At 30.9% G+C, this 18,235-nt stretch overlaps 1 protein-coding gene across 1 annotated transcript in view; it reads left to right on the top strand.

Annotated features, from left to right (window-relative positions):
* The window catches only part of LOC126880402 (alpha-2-macroglobulin), a 175,645-nt gene that overhangs the window by 88,122 nt on the left and 69,288 nt on the right, over nucleotides 1-18,235 (top strand). Inside the window, exons 5-8 of the mRNA XM_050644239.1 lie at nucleotides 1,225-1,478; nucleotides 2,890-3,300; nucleotides 13,940-14,164; nucleotides 17,157-17,385. Coding sequence (XP_050500196.1) covers nucleotides 1,225-1,478; nucleotides 2,890-3,300; nucleotides 13,940-14,164; nucleotides 17,157-17,385 — 1,119 coding nt within the window. The remainder of the gene's footprint in view (nucleotides 1-1,224; nucleotides 1,479-2,889; nucleotides 3,301-13,939; nucleotides 14,165-17,156; nucleotides 17,386-18,235) is intronic.

Below are 18,235 nucleotides of genomic sequence, written 5' to 3'. Positions count from 1 at the left end.
GCCACATACGATATATACCGTCCTCTATGAGCGAAAGAACCAACCAACATTATCGTTGCAGCATGACAGCGTTCTGCAGAAAATATCCATGTGGGTTGGTTCCTTTATGCAAATTCAGTTAAGTTATTTTGCAGAAGGGAACCAAGCTACAAAAGTGGATTTTTTAAGACAAGACAACTGTTTTCTTGAATTCACGGGACTTCCAGAACAAATTATTAAATCCCAGTAATTTCATATTAACATTTTTTTATATTATACGCCTGATTATTTACCTCAATAATGGAAAATAAATGTTTGTTAACTTTGAATTCACTTAAGTTGTTTTGCAGAAGGAAACCAAGCCACAAAAGTGGATTTTTTTGGAAAACAACTGTTTTCTTGAATCAAACAGTATGTGTTAAATCAAATCTAATGCATATATTGACGATTTTAATGTTAAACCATGATTATTTTTAATAGAGAATTTTAAATTTTATCGTAAAGTTTTTGGCTAATATCTCAGTTTTAACAAAGTGTGGTTTGGATCCTTTCTGCAGAACCCCGTCCAATTAATATCTCGCTGTAGCGATGACGGTCGCGAGTTCAATGCTTTTCCCCATCCAAAAAGACGTGCTATACCTCTATCATATACGCATTACGCGCGTCCTATACTATTTACCTAAATATACATACGACATACACATAATATTATATACATACAGAATTTATTTCGGCGAAGCGATGACGGTCGCGAATTCAATGCTTTTTCCCATCCAAAAAGTGCACAATGTCGCTAAAAAAGTTTTCATTTCAAAAAATTTATGATTTTGTGCTTTTTGTCACCGTGAAAATATGAGTTCGAGAAAAACACGTTTAAAGTTTTTTCTCGTATTATTTTTTGATTTTTATTAAAAGATATCGAGTTTTATCACTTAAAATTGATTCATCTGCTATTCCTGAACCATATAATAACAAACCATCATCATTAAAGGCCTGATCTTCCACTTGCTGAGCGGTTTGGTAGCGCTAAGCGGTAACTTTAGTATATGGCTGCAGGTAACTTCTGTAGAACAAATAGAACCTCAAACTTCTTCTCAGTGAATGAATTGCATGAAATCTCAATGAATTTAATGAATGAATTGAATTTAATGAATGAATTTAAAGTTGACTCCATAGTTTATTCCGACCCTGTATAACTAAAAATATTTATTAAAAGTTAACCTAATTAATATATCTTTATTTTAGTGCATTTTCGAACTATACCCATAAATACAGAGTTAAAAGCATTCGATGACGCTGTAGACGTTTATATGCTAGATCCAAGTGGATACATAATGAAGAGGTGGCTGTCCAGACAGTCGAACTTAGGAACAGTTAGTTTGGATTACCAACTTTCCGACCAACCCGTATTTGGCGAATGGAAAATCAGAGTCATCGCCCAAGGACAAGTTGAAGAATCTACTTTTTTGGTAGAGGAATATTATCAAACGAGATTTGAGGTATATTTGTTTATATTTTTTTTAATTTGATTTTTTATTTTTCTTGTAACTAAAGAAATAATGGTTCTTCTTTTTTACGTGTCATATCAGAATTATCCGACGTTGGTGATCACCATTGTGAATGCTTCTCGATTTTCTGCCACCATGGAATAATTGCCCTGCATTTGATATCTGAATCCATTCACGAATGGTTTTTAACCAAGAAACTTGTTTTCTCCCTACTTTTCTGCGGCCCTCTATTTTGCCTTTCAGAATCAGTTATCGTATTCTATATAGATTTCTCCTAACTATATGTATGTCCTCACTAGCCAGTTAAGACATTTTTCGGTGATTTAAGTCTTTAGCAGTTCTCTATCTTTGTTGATTCTCCTTAGTATTTGCTTGCAGTTATTCTTGCTGTCAAGAGTTTGCTATGGAACTCTAAGGACCTCATTGCCTTCTTTATGTATGAATAGAAAACAAAAAGTTGTGACTGGCTAATTGACACCCAAGTCTATGCCATAAAACAAAAAAAAGGTATCTTCAGCATCCGTATATGAATCCGCATTTCCAAGGCTTCAATTATATTTATGGTTGATACTTCAATTGTCCACACTGCTGCACCATACAAAAGTACAGACCAAACATAGCACTTAAACATTATTTGTCTTATTTCTAAATTGAGATGATTGTTGCAAAGAAATTTTTCATTTTCATAAAAGTAGTTTTACTCATTGCTATTCTGCGTTTTATTTGTATGTCGCGATCTAGTTGGTCCTTTATGACAGTTCCCAAATGTCATTTTGTGAACTTTTTCAATTTAGACTCCACTTAATTGAAGCTCTGCATCTGGATATGCATTACAACTGAATATTAAAAATTTGGTTTTGTTTGAGTTTATTTTAATACCCATTTCCTCTCCTATTTCGTGAATACGATTAAACAGAATTTGGAGACCTTTAATATTTACTGTATCGTCCGCGTATCTCATTACAAGTGTTTCCCCATTGCTTTTTATTCCATAGTCTCTCAAGTGCCCTTTTAAAATTATTCCGAGTAAACATTGAACAATGTTGGGGACAAAATGCAACCTTGTCTGACTTCTCGTTGTATGGAGATTTTGCTGCTGTAGTTGTCAATTTTTACGATAGCAGTTTGATTCCAGTACAAATTTTTTATGGCACAACTATCTTTGGCATCTATTCCTATATTTTCTAGCATCTTCATTAATTTTACATGTTCCACGTTATCGAATGCCTTTTATAAATCCACAAAGCATGCACATACATCTTTTCTTTGATCGCGGCATAAAACCAAATTGGGTATCTTTCGAGATCTTCGCATTTGTGTCTACTTCACTTCTGTTGTGAAGTATTCTTAGGAAAATTTTAAGAGTGTGCTTAATAAATAATGGTTAATATGTTTATTACAGGTCAATGTAACGATGCCAGGATTCTTCTTGAATACAGAACCTTACATTCATGGAATTATCATGGCGAATTACACTAGTGGTGCTCCCGTGCGGGGAAATTTAACACTAAAAGCCACCGTTAGACACATTAAACCGATAGATCCGAATCAAAATCAGCGGAAGCCTAGAGTCAGGCCGGGCGACCGTTACAATAATAATCAATACAATAACCAAAACCAGTATCAATATGACCGTAATAGACAATACGACATCAATAATCAACCATATGAGCCTATTTATGATAATTTTGATGGGCAAGGCAGTCACTACAATATACCCATTATGGAAAAATATTTTGTGTTTGATGAGGAAATGCCGTTCTGGATAAAACCTCCTGTCAATTACTACGAGCCTATACCTACTATGAAGTTTGTAAGTATTTACGTTTTTTATTGTTTTACACAAAAGTTTATGACAAATGGGAACTTGCATACAATTTTGAATTCGAAAACAATGCTATAAAACACAACAGACCATAATTTAAAATATATATCAAAGAAAAAAGTTGGTTTGTGTTTCATTTGACCCCTAAAGACGATTAAAATCGAGAGAAAATCAAATTATAGCAGCCAGCCAAATACGCGAACTCATTGGTCGTGACGTCATATCATTGTAAATTGAAATTCATTACGTTCGATATTCGTTTACTTGTAAAATAATCATCACAGTTTATGGTGAATCTCAGCTTTACAAATCTTTAGATAGTTGCTGTGAACTATATATTTCAAAATATTTAATTGTTTTTGTTAAGACAACTTTTTTAAAATGATCGAAGTGGGTTTTTCTAAATGGAAGTACCGGGTGTCCCAATAAGAATGGCTCTTGGCCATATCTCAGGAACCGTCGTTTATAGTACAACTTTGAGAAAAAAATATTTATAACAAAAGTTGCCTCGGGCAAAGCCTGGAAATGATTTTCATAATTGTAGGTTCACCGCTAGCGGGCGTAATTGAATATCAAAAATTAAAAAATCAAAATTTTACAAAATTTGTCTAACGAAAGAGCATTGGAAATCCGATCATCGTATTCTTCATAAAATTCTGCGCATATTTAATTTCACAAGTTTGTCTACCTTTTCAAATAAGAGGTGGGGGTGAGTGGGAACCTTGTTATGAAAAAATGGCTGTAAGTCCTGTTCTGCTAAATCGAATTTTGCAAACTTGGTCTTGTTAAAAACAGCTCTTTTTCGTCAATGTAGGAGTTATAATTTCGAAATAGCCTATTAAGTAATATGTCAGCTAGGAGGCGTTATTTAATTATTTTCAGAAATCTAGTTTTCTTTCGAAAATATTAAATACAAGTATGCATGTTTAATCCTGTATAACAAAATTAGATCAAATTAGCAACAGAATATCGAAAACTGCATGTCGATATCTTTTTTCTATCTCGAGATATCCTAACAAACGTGTAAATTTTAAACACAACTGTTACTGTCACCGGTAAACGAAGTTAAGCAAAGGTGGTGTGCTGTGGAAAAAACAAAGAAACATTTTTTAGATGTCAACGTGTATTAATTAAAATAACAATAGGACAAACAACACTATAAAATATAACAAAGAAATAAAAACAACTACTTAGTGACGACTTAGATATTCAAATTATGGCCCATAATTTTCGATGCAAGTATTTACTCTTAAAAGAGTATATTGAACAACAGTCTCAATTTCTACTCTACATGCTTTGCATGGCGTTTCCACGCAATGCGCGGGACAACCATCGTGCTGAAACAACATGGACCTACGAACTGCTAGCGGTACATCTTCCAGAAGAAGAGGCAATTCATTCCTTAAAAAAATTAGACAACGTTCACCAATAATAGCATTATCGAAAAAAAAAAGGGTCCAATTATCTGACTATCACCAGATTTAACTGTTTGGTGTGGGGACGGTTTGGTATTTCACTTTTATTTAGGCATGAGGACGGATTAAAGACCTTGTTTTTGTAGCTAGGCCTACTCGAGAAAAAATGATCCACAGAATACGAAACCCCATTCAAAGCACTTCGAGAGCAGAAATTGCTGTTCAATCTACTCTTGAAAGAGTAAATGCTTGAATCAAAAATGATGGGCAATAATTTGAACATTTAAGTTGTCACTAAGTAGTTGTTTTTATTTCTTTGTTATATTTTATAGTGTTGATTGTCTAATTGTTGTTTTAATTAATTATATACGTTGAGATCTGGAAAATGTTTCTTTGTTTTTTCCACAGCAACTACCTTTCCTTAACTTCGTTTACCGGTGACAGTAACGGTTAGGTTTAAAATTTACACGTTTCTTAAGATATCTCGACACAGAAAAAAGGTAACGACATGCGGTTTTCGCTATTCTTTTACTAATTTGATCTAATTTTGTAATACAGGATTAAAAATGTATACTTGTATTTAATATTTTCCAAAGAAAACTATATTTCTGAAAATAATTAAATACCGCCTCCTAGCTGGCATATTATTTAATAGGCTGTTTCGAAATTATAACTATTACATTGACGAAAAAGAGCTGTTTTCAACAAGACCAAGTTTGCAAAATTCGATTTAGCAGAACCGGACTTACAGCCATTTGTTCATAACAAGGTTCCCACTCACCCCCACCTCTTATTTGCAAAGGTAGATTTAAACTTGTGAAATCAAATATGCGCAGAATTTTATAAAGAATACGATGATCGGATTTCCAGTGCCCTTTCATTAGGCAAATTTTGTAAAATTTAGATTTTTTAATTTTTGATATTCAATTACGCCCGCTAGCGGTGAACCTACAATTATGAAAATAATTTCCAGGCTTTTCATAAAGCAACTTTTGTTATGAATATTTTTTTCTCAAAGCTGTACTATAAACGGTTCCTAAGATATGGCCGAGAGCCATTTTTATTGGGACACCCGGTACGGTACATACAGGGTGAGTTTTTAGTGCGGGATCGGTCAATAACTCCATTATGGTATAAAATATCGAGAAAAGTTATTTAAAAAAAATGTAGGCAATGATACTCTGCACGCTTGGAAAATATGTCCATTTATACAGGGTGATCAGTAACTGCGTGGTATATCAAACATATAATTTTTTAAATGGGACACCCTATATATTTTTTCATATTTATATTCCCCTCATAATTCTTGTTCATATAATATATGGTTTTGCATTACTATACAGAGTATTTAACAAGTTATGACCATTTTTATTTCGAAATCACTGTGAGATTAACACCCTGTATATAAAGAAGTAATTCGTAGACAATAATTTGTTTTATGTAATAAGATAAACAATATACTGTAGTTTTTAAATTAAGTCCAATTCACATCATTGACGAATATTTGTATACAGGGTGAACTACAAAACCAAATTACGATTTTCTCTATTTTTTTAGATGGATCACCCTATATTTTATTTTTCAACATTATTGTATTTAATATACTCTTTCATTTTTATATAGCATTCCCTATATCTAAAATGATTACTTTCCGAGATATTTTTAGTTTTCTTCAAATTTCGGGAATACATTCAATTTTTCTAGTAGAAATAAGTTAGTATTGAGTGATAATTAAACAAAATTATTTTTATTAGATAAATAACTAACACAAAATATAAACCATAGTAATACGCATTGAATATACCAATAAATGTGATATTAAAGAAATTATCATATTTCCCTACTATACAAGAATCGTAAAATTCCTACAAAAAAAAAATTTGTATTGTATATAAAAATATAACAAGATTATTTTTATTCAATAAATAACTTACATGAAACATAAATCAAAACAATATACAACTGATGTAACAGTTTTTAAATTGGTATATCAACAGCATTCTAAGCCAAGAATTTTTTAGTAGAACATTCATTTTTATAAGCACTTTTAAACTATAAAACAAAATTACGATTTTCTCAATTTTTTTTAATAGATCACCCTATATTTTATTTTTTTGGAATATTGTATTTATAATACTCTTTCATTTTTATATAGCATCTCCTATACCTAAACTTATTAGTTTCTGAGATATTTTTAGTTTTCTTCATTTGCCGGGAATACATTCAATTACATATTCTTATAAATGTAAATAACTTAACAAATAAGTATTATGTAATAATATAACAAATATTTTCATTCAATAAATAACTAACAAAAAAAATAATAAACCATAACAAAATTTAATGAATGTACCAATTAATATGATGTTAAGGATATAAGTCTAAAGTAAATGTTGAAAATGACCACTTTCAACGTATATGCAATTTTGTAACCGATATTCAAATGACCGAGCCACATTTCTAACATTTTTGTAAGTCAATATTATTAAAACCTTCTTTTATTCCATTTTTCATATCATCAAGCGTTGTTGGATGCTTCTGGTATACAAGGTTTTTTATATAGCCCCACTTGAAAAAATCAATTTTGGAAGAACTGGAGCACCGTCGTATAAAAACCTCAACCGTCAAAAAATGTGGACCAATCACATAATCTCTAACAATATCACCTTAAACATTTATAGATCACCTAGTTTGAGTGTTAACAAAGTAGGGATTTATTATTGATGCATATTAATGAAATTTAATATGAAAATTATATTATTAATAACTGCGGGTCACAATCTGCTATTAGGAATGTGTTAGTAAAAACTTCTTGGCTTAGAATGCTGTTGATATAATAATCTAAAAACTATTAAATTAGTTGTATATTGTTTTGATTTATGTTTTGTGTGAGTTGTTTATTAAATAAAAATAATCTTGTAATTTTATTATACACAACATACCTATATTTTTTTTGTAGGAATTGTATGATTCTTGTATATTAGGGAAATATGATAATTCCTTAATATCACATTTATTGATACATTCATTGCATATTGCTATGGTTTATATTTTGTGATAGTGATTTATTGAATAAAAATAATTTTGTTTAATTATTATTCAATACCAACTTATTTCTACTAGAAAAATTGAATGTATTCCCGAAAGTTGAAGAAAACTAAAAATATCTCCGAAAGTAATAAGTTTAGATATAGGGAATGCTATATAAAAATGAAAGAGTATAATAAATACAATATTTTTGAAAAATAAAATATAGGGTGATCCATTTAAAAAAATAGAGAAAATCGTAATTTGGTTTTGTAGTTCACCCTGTATACAAACATTCGTCAATGATTTCAATTGGACTTAATTTAAAAACTACAGTATATTATTTATCTTACTACATAAAACAAATTATTGTCTATGAATTACTTCTTTATATACAGGGTGTTAATCTCATAGGGATTTCGAAATAAAAATGGTCATAACTTGTTAAATACTCTGTATAGTAATGCAAAACCCTATATTATATGAACAAGAATTATGAGGGGAATATAAATATGAAAAAATATATAGGGTGTCTCATTTAAAAAATTATATGTTTGATATACCACGCTGTTATTGATCACCCTGTAGAAATGGACATATTTTCCAAGCGTGGAGAATATCATTGCCTACATTTTTTCTAAATAACTTTTTTCGATATTCTATACCGTAATGGAATTATCGACCGATCCCGCACTAAAAACTCACCCTGTATATTAAATTACTCATTATAAAGATAAATATTTATTATTAGGATTAATTTATTTTAATTTCATAGTAAAAACAGTTCCAGAAAGATATTGTATATGTAAATGTCATTTAATATGTAATTTACATCTACCAAAATATCAAAAGTTATATTTTCTGTTTGTTTAAAATACACTTAATTTGTTTAAAAAAACTATTAAACCAGAAAACAAATATTAAATATTTACATACATTGCACGTATTTTCACATACATGAAGACCTTGAGAATGAACTAAAATGTCTTTAATGTCCTTTTGAAATAAACGTAACCACTTACGCTGTTTCTTATCGACTGGTAGTCTAATAAATATTTTTTTGGGAGTTTTTATGGTTGCACTTTTAAACAATGGTACTAAACAAGACATAGTATTTACTTTTATTTTTTTTTAGTAAACACACACATACACAATTCAATACAATCTCTTCAAACAACTGTATTAAACTCCAATCTAAATAAACTGGTATATATTTTTTATATTATCATAATGGGAATTGTCATTATAAAATATTATGATATGACGTCACAAATGTTCGCGCGCTTTTTCAATTGTTTGAAATGATCTAAATACACAGAAGATTTTAAATTTGCATTTCTAAGTTTTTACGAGGTTTTAAGGAGTGAAATTTTGGAAAACTTATTTTTACACGAAACTGAGCAATATTGTGTAATAAAAAAAAGAATGTGTGTGTACTTTGTACGCACGTAAGAAGTTATACTTCTATTATATGATTTCTTAAAAATAAATATTTTTTAAACAGTTTGTTTTAATTTTTTTTTTTAAACACCAAACTAATTCTGTGCTTACCGCTTTCAAAAAAATAAAAAAAGTATAGGATTGCTCCGGATTCGAACTCAAGACCTCTCGATCTCTAGCCGAATGCTCTACCAAATTCGCTACGAGGACTGTGTCTGTATCGGTTCGGACGTACCTAATGACAATTCACGGTAACAAACAGACAAGGTGAAGTATAATAAATATACAATCAAATGTTTTGATAATACTCATCTTACTCCTGAGGAAGACAAATCCAAAGACACAAAAATTATAATAAATATATTTACTTAAAACACTAATATATTCTTTTCACACCTTTTTTTGCACTGATATATTTATACATAACTTGAAAGATTCAGCAACTAAACGCCATACTGTCTGTGTGCGCATGCGCGCAGTATTATGAAATTTTACTCTCAATCGCGCCTAAAGAAGCATAACTTCAAAAATCTATATCTATAGACATAGAAATTTTTTAATAGAATAAACAATTCCACCTTTTCTCTTTTTCACAATATCTTTTTAAATACATACTATTAATTTTTTAAGAAATCATAACGAAGACTTTTAATCCTTATTTCTGAAGGACAGAATCTGTCATCCAGATTATAATGTGTTAATGATTTAATGTTAATGATTAAAATCAACATTTCAAGCACATTTTTGTGATTTTTTTTGAAACTATAGTGGATTTATTTTATCTTTAAATTTAATAAGCATATTCAGTACAATTCAAAGAATATTAAAAAAAAATTGAAGGCATAATATTGTAAAATAAGCCAACGGTGGCAAATTTTTACAGACATCTCAAAAAAATGGATTTTGCGGTGGGCATCAGAATTCGTCATTGGATTATATGAAACAAAAAATTCAAAAAGATTTTATTAGCTTTTAAGTTTCTCGAGATAACACTTTCGAGTTTTTTTAGGTTTAACGATTTTTGAGTTCTTGGTATCATTCAGTGTTAAGTCAAGTCAAAATAACGAAATTATTTGTAAAAAAGGTGAAAGTCAACTTATTTATTACTGTTAAACAAAAAATAAGTATAACACATTAAATATCTCGACAGCGTTACCTCACGAAATGTGTAAAGAAAATCTATACAAAATTTCAGGTGGATACAAATAGTTTTGTCCACCGCTTTTGAAAAACGCAGTTTTGAAAAAAAAACGCGTTTAAAGTTTTGACAACTTTATTTTCAATTTCTTTTTTTTTTGTCAAATCGTAAAGTGTTGCACACCGATATATGTTTTTGAATCGCGGAGTAATGTACAAAAGAGTAGAGAAACAGCTGTTACACGTTTCTCACTACGCTTAAGGGGGTAGGCGCAAAATCTTGGTCCAATGATATTTAAATGCATTCCTTTTTTTTCGAATCCTGAGAAAACTAATAAGTATTTTTTAAAAATTTAAACAATTTAAACGCAGACTGAATGATTACATTATTACCGAGGGCCGAAAATCCCTGAAAATTTCCATAATGTTTATTTTAATAAGTTACAAGGGTGAAAAAAGAGAAAATTTAGTGTTTTAATTTTTACAATGGGAAATAAGCCATAATATTATTAAAAAATGATTTTTTATTAACGTTTCAACGCCCAAATCGGGTGCCGTTGTCAAAATACAAAATACTACTATTTTGTATTTTGACAACGGCACCCGATTTGGGCGTCGAAACGTTAATAAAAAATCATTTTTTAAATAATATTGTGGCTTATTTCCCATTGTAAAAATTAAAATTGTAAAAATGCCACAAGAAAATAGCTTCAGAACAAAATTTAGTGTGATTTTTAATTTCAAATATTTCATTCAAAAGAAACTTTTTGTTTATTCTAAAGGACTTTCGGCCATCCGTAATAATGTAATCTTTCATTTTGCATTAAAAACTATGGAATTCGAGGTATTTTTTTTTGAATTGGTTCCAATCTTACTTGAATAATAGGAAACAACTAGTTAGAGCAAATGATACTGACTCTAGTCTCAAAAACATTGTATGTGGAGTACCACAAGGTTCAGTATTGGGTCCTCTAATGTTCCTTATCTTTATAAATGACATCACTAATCTAAAAATCGATGGGAAAATTTTTCTTTTTGCTGATGATACCAGTATCACTTGGAGCAACTCAACTATTGCATCTCTTTATGCAACTATAACTTCTGATTTGCTTACGATAAAAACCTGGTCTGACTCTAATTTACTCTCTTTTAACGTGGATAAGACAGTATTACAGGATTATCCTATAAAAGTGCTCTTCAACCCCTGCTTGTTAATAACAGCCAGATCTCTACCGTTGATTCTGTAAAATTTCTTGGTATTTTTTTAGACAGCAACCTCAAATGGTCCCTTCATATCGATTTGTTAAGTAAGAAACTCGCCTCAGCCTGCTATGCTATAAGATCTGTTTCGAAAGAACTCAATTTAGCATCTTCTAAACTAATATATTTTTAAAATAAATAAAATAAATTTCGACCACGAGTCAGGATTCTGTTAACCGAGATACTATAGTATCAAGCGGCGCCGCTAGGAGGAGCTTCTCCAACAATGCGTCTCAGAATACTTTAAGAACACTTGGTCATTTTGTACTCTAAACCGAGTAAAGCATGAAAAAGAAAAAGAAAATAATCGTTTTCGTTTTGATTCAATTCGAGTCTCTTGCCATCCTCTGACACGGTGTTTCTGGATCTTTATCCTTTATCAAAGAGGCTATTGCAAGTAGACTGAATTGAATCAACTCGAGACGAAGAAGAACTGCATCTATTAAAATATCTGCAGTATATTGTGGTTAGACTGTCCTCTAACGGGGAATGACAAAATAAATAAAATAAATTTCGACCACGAGTCAGGATTCTGTTAACCGAGATACTATAGTATCAAGCGGCGCCGCTAGGAGGAGCTTCTCCAACAATGCGTCTCAGAATACTTTAAGAACACTTGGTCATTTTGTACTCTAAACCGAGTAAAGCATGAAAAAGAAAATAATCGTTTTCGTTTTGATTCAATTCGAGTCTCTTGCCATCCTCTGACACGGTGTTTCTGGATCTTTATCCTTTATCAAAGAGGCTATTGCAAGTAGACTGAATTGAATCAACTCGAGACGAAGAAGAACTGCATCTATTAAAATATCTGCAGTATATTGTGGTTAGACTGTCCTCTAACGGGGAATGACAAAATAAATAAAATAAATTTCAAGAGAGGCTGGCAAGAGACTCGAATTGAATCAAAACGAAAACGATTATTTTCTTTTTCATGCTTTACTCGGTTTAGAGTACAAAATGACCAAGTGTTCTTAAAGTATTCTGAGACGCATTGTTGGAGAAGCTCCTCCTAGCGGCGCCGCTTGATACTATAGTATCTCGGTTAACAGAATCCTGACTCGTGGTCGAAATTTATTTTATTTATTTTGTCATTCCCCGTTAGAGGACAGTCTAACCACAATATACTGCAGATACTTTAATAGATGCAGTTCTTCTTCGTTTCGAGTTGATTCAATTCAGTCTACTTGCAATAGCCTCTTTGATAAAGGATAAAGATCCAGAAACACCGTGTCAGAGGATGGCAAGAGACTCGAATTGAATCAAAACGAAAACGATTATTTTCTAATATATTTTTCCTTGTTCGAGTCTCATCTTCGATATGGTCTTAATGTTTGGGGTTCTAGTAAAGCTGCCCAATTAGATGTTATTTTTAAATTACAAAAAAGAGCAATAAGGTATCTGTTTGGCCTCAGAAGAACAACACATTGCAGAAGTTACTTCAAAGATCACGGAATTTTAACCCTTCCATCTTTATATATTTTAGAAACTGTTTGCTTAATTTGTAAACACATGTATGTCTTTCCAGCAAGGCCTCATCATGACTACTCCACCAGAAATTCAACTTTTGATGTCTATTTACCGATCCTGTCCTCTGAGTTAGTGAAGAAATCTATATTATATTCCGCAAAAAAACTATACAACCATCTCCCTTTACAACTCAAATCTGCAACATCTTTCCCCAAGTTCCGTAAAATGACAAAAGCTCATCTAAAAGACCATATTATTCAGTAGAAGAGTTTCTTAATGACTAACTAAGAAATTACAGAAATGTACAAGTAACCAAACTTATCTATAATTTGGGTGTCACATGCAGCAGCTTAAACTTATTAGTTCCTATGTCTGTATTTTACTTTGTTGTATGTTCACTTTGCAATTTCTATTAATATTTGCAATATATCGGTTTTATTTTCTTTACTTTATTAACTTGTATTTTTTATATTGACGATTTATCAAATTTCAGAAAATTGTATTTGATAGTGTTATTGTTATTATTTATTTTTTTTTTCTGGCTTTATGTTAAGCTTTGTCCATAAAATTTGTATAATTTTCAATGACAATAAAGCATATTTCCCATTAAAATTTTTCAAAAATATTTATTAGTTTTCCCAGGATTCGAAAAAAAAACGAATGCACTTAAATAGCATTGGACCAAGATTTTGCGCCTACCCCTTTAAGTGCGCTGGTGCGAAGCTGCTGCAAAGTGCCGAACAATCTGAAATTTTCAGAAAGTATTCTTGTACTTTCATAAAAAATAATAAAAAAAAATCGAAAATTTTCAAACTATACCCTACCTTAACTGACTACAGCGAAGTCTTATATTTACCATAAATAAATTAATTAATTTTTAGTTCGAAGGCGTGTATGAATTCAAATACCCGATTCAAGAATTGTTACATTATGTCCCAACGCTGGAAGGTGTCGAAGTATTGATCACTGCTACAGTTGGTGATAGATTTTTGGATGAAGTAATAGAAGGTTTCTCAACTGCTAGGATTTTCAACTCCAGTATTAAGCTACAGTTTTTGGGCGGATCTCCACAAGTTTTCAAACCAGGAATGCCCATAACCACATATGTAAGTATTATTTATGTTTCTTTATACACGCCTCTTCATTTAGTATATTATTTAGGCATATAGAGCCACTCAGTTTAACTTCGAGATCTACAGTTAATTTTTTCATTTTCGTATTTATTCTCTTCTAACAGATCCTCTCCATCCCTTTTCCGAGCTCCCATCAACAGAATTACTATACCCAATTTCATAATCAAGAATCGATCACGGCACGTAAAGAAGAAGATATCCATTCTAATTGTGACATTATTTTTAGGTGTTCATATACAGTGTAATACATCGTATCGTATATCGCATCTTATATCGTATCGTATATGGTATCGTGTATCGTATAAAAAATGACAGTTTTTTCATTCGTTCATTTCAGATTTCTTTAAATATTACCGAAATAATTTCTCAACGCAAATTTGTTTATCAAATTTAAAATTATCGTATTATATTTTTCTTGTGTCGAAATTTTCTTGCTTTATTTATCGAATTTTTAATTAATTTGGTCAGCATGCTCATATTTTGTTGGCTAAATGGACTAGCCCAGGGGTGGCGAACGTGCGGCCTTAAGGCCGCATGTGGCCTTTTCTTGCCCAAGTTGTGGCCTTTTCATAAATTAAAATTTTTAAAAATTTTACGATACTAAACGATAAAAAAAAGTTTACGATACTAAAAATACCATGTTTCGAACCACACCTTGTTGATATCGACGTAGCGCCCAAAGAATATCAAATGGAATTATTTGAGATAGGAGAAGATAAAATCTTTAAATCACAATTCGATTCAAAAAAAGATCCTATTGAAATATGGAAGACTGCAGTTATTTATCCTCGTCTAAGACAACACGCACGAAGAATTCTTTCATGTTTTGGAAGTACATATTGTTGCGAGGCAACATTTTCATACATGACTCAAATTAAAACCCGCCTAAGAAGTCAAATAAGTGATGTTCATTTGGAAGATCAACTTAAATTACGTACCACGCCAATTGAACCAAATATTTCTTTTTTGTCATCCAATAAACAACCACAGAAATCCCATTAAATTTTCTGGATCGTAAAATTAAATGTCAAATTTTTTGGAATTTATTAATTGTATGTCATTTTAAAAAATAAACTATTTAATTGCAAAGAAAATTATGTATTTTAATTTTGCATATAAATCCCTTTAATTAAATCGTATATACAGGGTGTAACAAAAATACAGGTCATAAATTAAATCACATATTCTGTGACCAAAAATAGGTCGATTGAACCTAACTTACTTTAGTACAAATATGCACATAAAAAAAGTTACAGCCCTTTGAAATTACAAAATGAAAATCGATTTTTTTCGAATATATCGAAAATTATTAGGGATTTTTTATTGAAAATGGACACGTGGCATTCTTATGGCAGGAACATCTTAAAGAAAAATTAGAGTGAAATTTGTGCACCCCATAAAAATTTTATGGGGTTTTGTTCCCTTAAACCCCCCCAAACTTTTGTGTACGTTCCAATTAAATTATTATTGTGGTACCATTAGTTACATTCAATATTACTAAAACTTTTTTGCCTCTTAGTATTTGTTCGATAAAGCAGTTTTTATCGAGTTGCGACTTCTTTTTTAACATGTTTACATAAAAAATTTATGGGGGTTTTGTTCCTTTAAACCCCCCAAATGTTTGTGTACGTTCCAATTAAACTATTACTGCGGTACCATTAGTTAAACACAGTGTTTTTAAAACATTTTTTCCTCTTTGTATTTTTTCGATAAGGCATCTTTTATCGAGATGTGGCTTCTTTTTCAATATGGTTCAAAATCTACCTAAAAATATAAATCATAAATAAATTTTCATATTATTACCAAGCCTCTATCAAATATGTGGTGGGTTTGACAAATATTCTAAATATCTTGATAAAAACTGACTTTTCGTAAAAGTACTAAGAGGCAAAAAAGTTTTTAAAATATGGTGTTTAACTAATGCTACTACAATAATAATTAAATTGGAACGTACACAATAGTTTGGGGGGGGGGGTTTAAAGGAACAAAACCCCCATAGAAATTTTATGGGGTGTCCAAATTTCACTATAGTTTTTACTTAAGATACTACTACCATAAGAATGCCACATGCCCATTTTCAATAACAAATCTCTAATAGTTTTCGATGTATTGGAGAAAATCGATTTTCATTTTGTAACTTCAAAGGGCTGTAACTTTTTTTATGTGCACATTTGTCCTAAGGTAAGTTAGGTTCAATCGAACTATTTTTGGTCTCGGAATATGTGATTACATTTATGACCTGTATTTTTGTTACACCCTGTATATATGAATGCCTTCTCAAAAATGGTAAAATGAAAATTGGCCTTCTAATATCAAAAGGTTCGCCACCCCTGGACTAGCCTATATGCAAAGCTATAAAAATATAGTTAAAACTATATATAAATCGATGGTTAAGAGCGCAGATATAGTATGTCCAAATATCTTAATTGTTGAGGAGAACGTTTTGAAGTTTTCGCGTTACTTTTTGTTTGGTACTGCTGATATACCGATATATCATAATGTTTGGGTAATAAGTTCGGGTATCATTATTAGCTTAATGTAGATATTTTTTAAAATATTATGTATTATTGGGTTAAAAAATATTTTTTTTAAATGTGTATGTAGTACATACAACATAAGGGTTGTTACCGCATGTTACTGCATGTCCGGACAAATAATACTTGCAGCCATGATAAGTTCGATCGCGTGAGCACTAATATTGTATGTCCCAAAACATACTATGTTTGTGCACTTCCAAACGGACATAAAATATCTGTGCAAGTCGGTTTTTAGTACAAATGGGAAATACTATATTTTGGCCAGGCCGTTTAACCCATTTACAATCATTCTGGACTTACAATAATTATGCAGAACATTCATATGACACTACTGAATATTTTTATAATGTTATCTTAAAATCAGCAAAAAGTGGACATACTATATCTGTGCTCTTACCCATCGATATATTAACACGTCTATATTTTAGATTACTGCTTCGTATCATGACGGTTCACCTCTATCAAAACAAATGCTTGAAAATAGCGTAGTGGAAGTCATCACATCTGTAGATTCTAGAGGAGGAGGAAGACGCGATGTTCCTATTGATACTCTTTACCAATCTGATGATCATCCTGGTGTCTGGGAATATAAATTAGATCTTAAAAGAGATTTAGGAGTTAGTGGACCAAAGGCGTATGAAGAACTAAGTCAATTAAGTAAGAATTTAGTTTTAACATCGATAATTAAACAAATATGAAAAAATTACAAATATTTTTATTCCTGGGTTTTTCGGCCTGATAAATAAGACACTTTATTCTTACTTAAACGTTTCGGCTACTTGCCCTTTTCAGTAAACACTTTAATGATTAATGTATTACACTTTAAAGTATTACTATTAGTCCTATTATAGTAAACTTTGATGTTTTCTATTTTGTATAATATTTGTGGTGAAAGAGGTTCTGAATCTGACACCAGCCTTTTCACCAACGTGTCTCCGGAGAAAATTTTAAAAATAATAAGAGTCAAACCAGAGAGACAAAAACCAAACTAAATGTATCAGCTATAATGGAGCTACTAATAATTTGCACAGAAAATACTTATTTGCAACTAGATAATGATTTTTTACAAACAAGAATTTGGATTATCCATCCATTATTATTCATTATCTTCATTATTAGCAGATATTTTCATAAAGGAATTCGAACAAAACATTGTGCATAAATATCACCAAAAACCCGCAGTATGATGGAGATTATGTACATGATGTTTTCTCTATTTAGTCTCACGGACCAGAAGATTTGAATAAATTTCTGATGGAAATCAACAATAAAGAAGAATCTATTAGATTCACCATTTAAAAATAAAACAACGCACTTTCTTTTCTGGATATGTTAATCACAAAAAAGTATACAGGATAAGCAGCAAAATTTACAGAAAACCAAAACATCAAAAACATCTGTTCCAATGAGAGATCGAAGCTTGAAGTTCAAGCAGCAGCAAGAAGCGTGAGTACCTGACTTGACGAAACGTCGTAGGCCCTAAACTAAATATCAAACGACTGAATGT

Source organism: Diabrotica virgifera, chromosome 2 (genome assembly GCF_917563875.1).
Source record: "Diabrotica virgifera virgifera chromosome 2, PGI_DIABVI_V3a".
In the NCBI taxonomy this organism is placed as follows: Eukaryota; Metazoa; Arthropoda; class Insecta; order Coleoptera; family Chrysomelidae; genus Diabrotica; species Diabrotica virgifera.
This window is presented reverse-complemented; position numbering and strand designations above follow the sequence as displayed.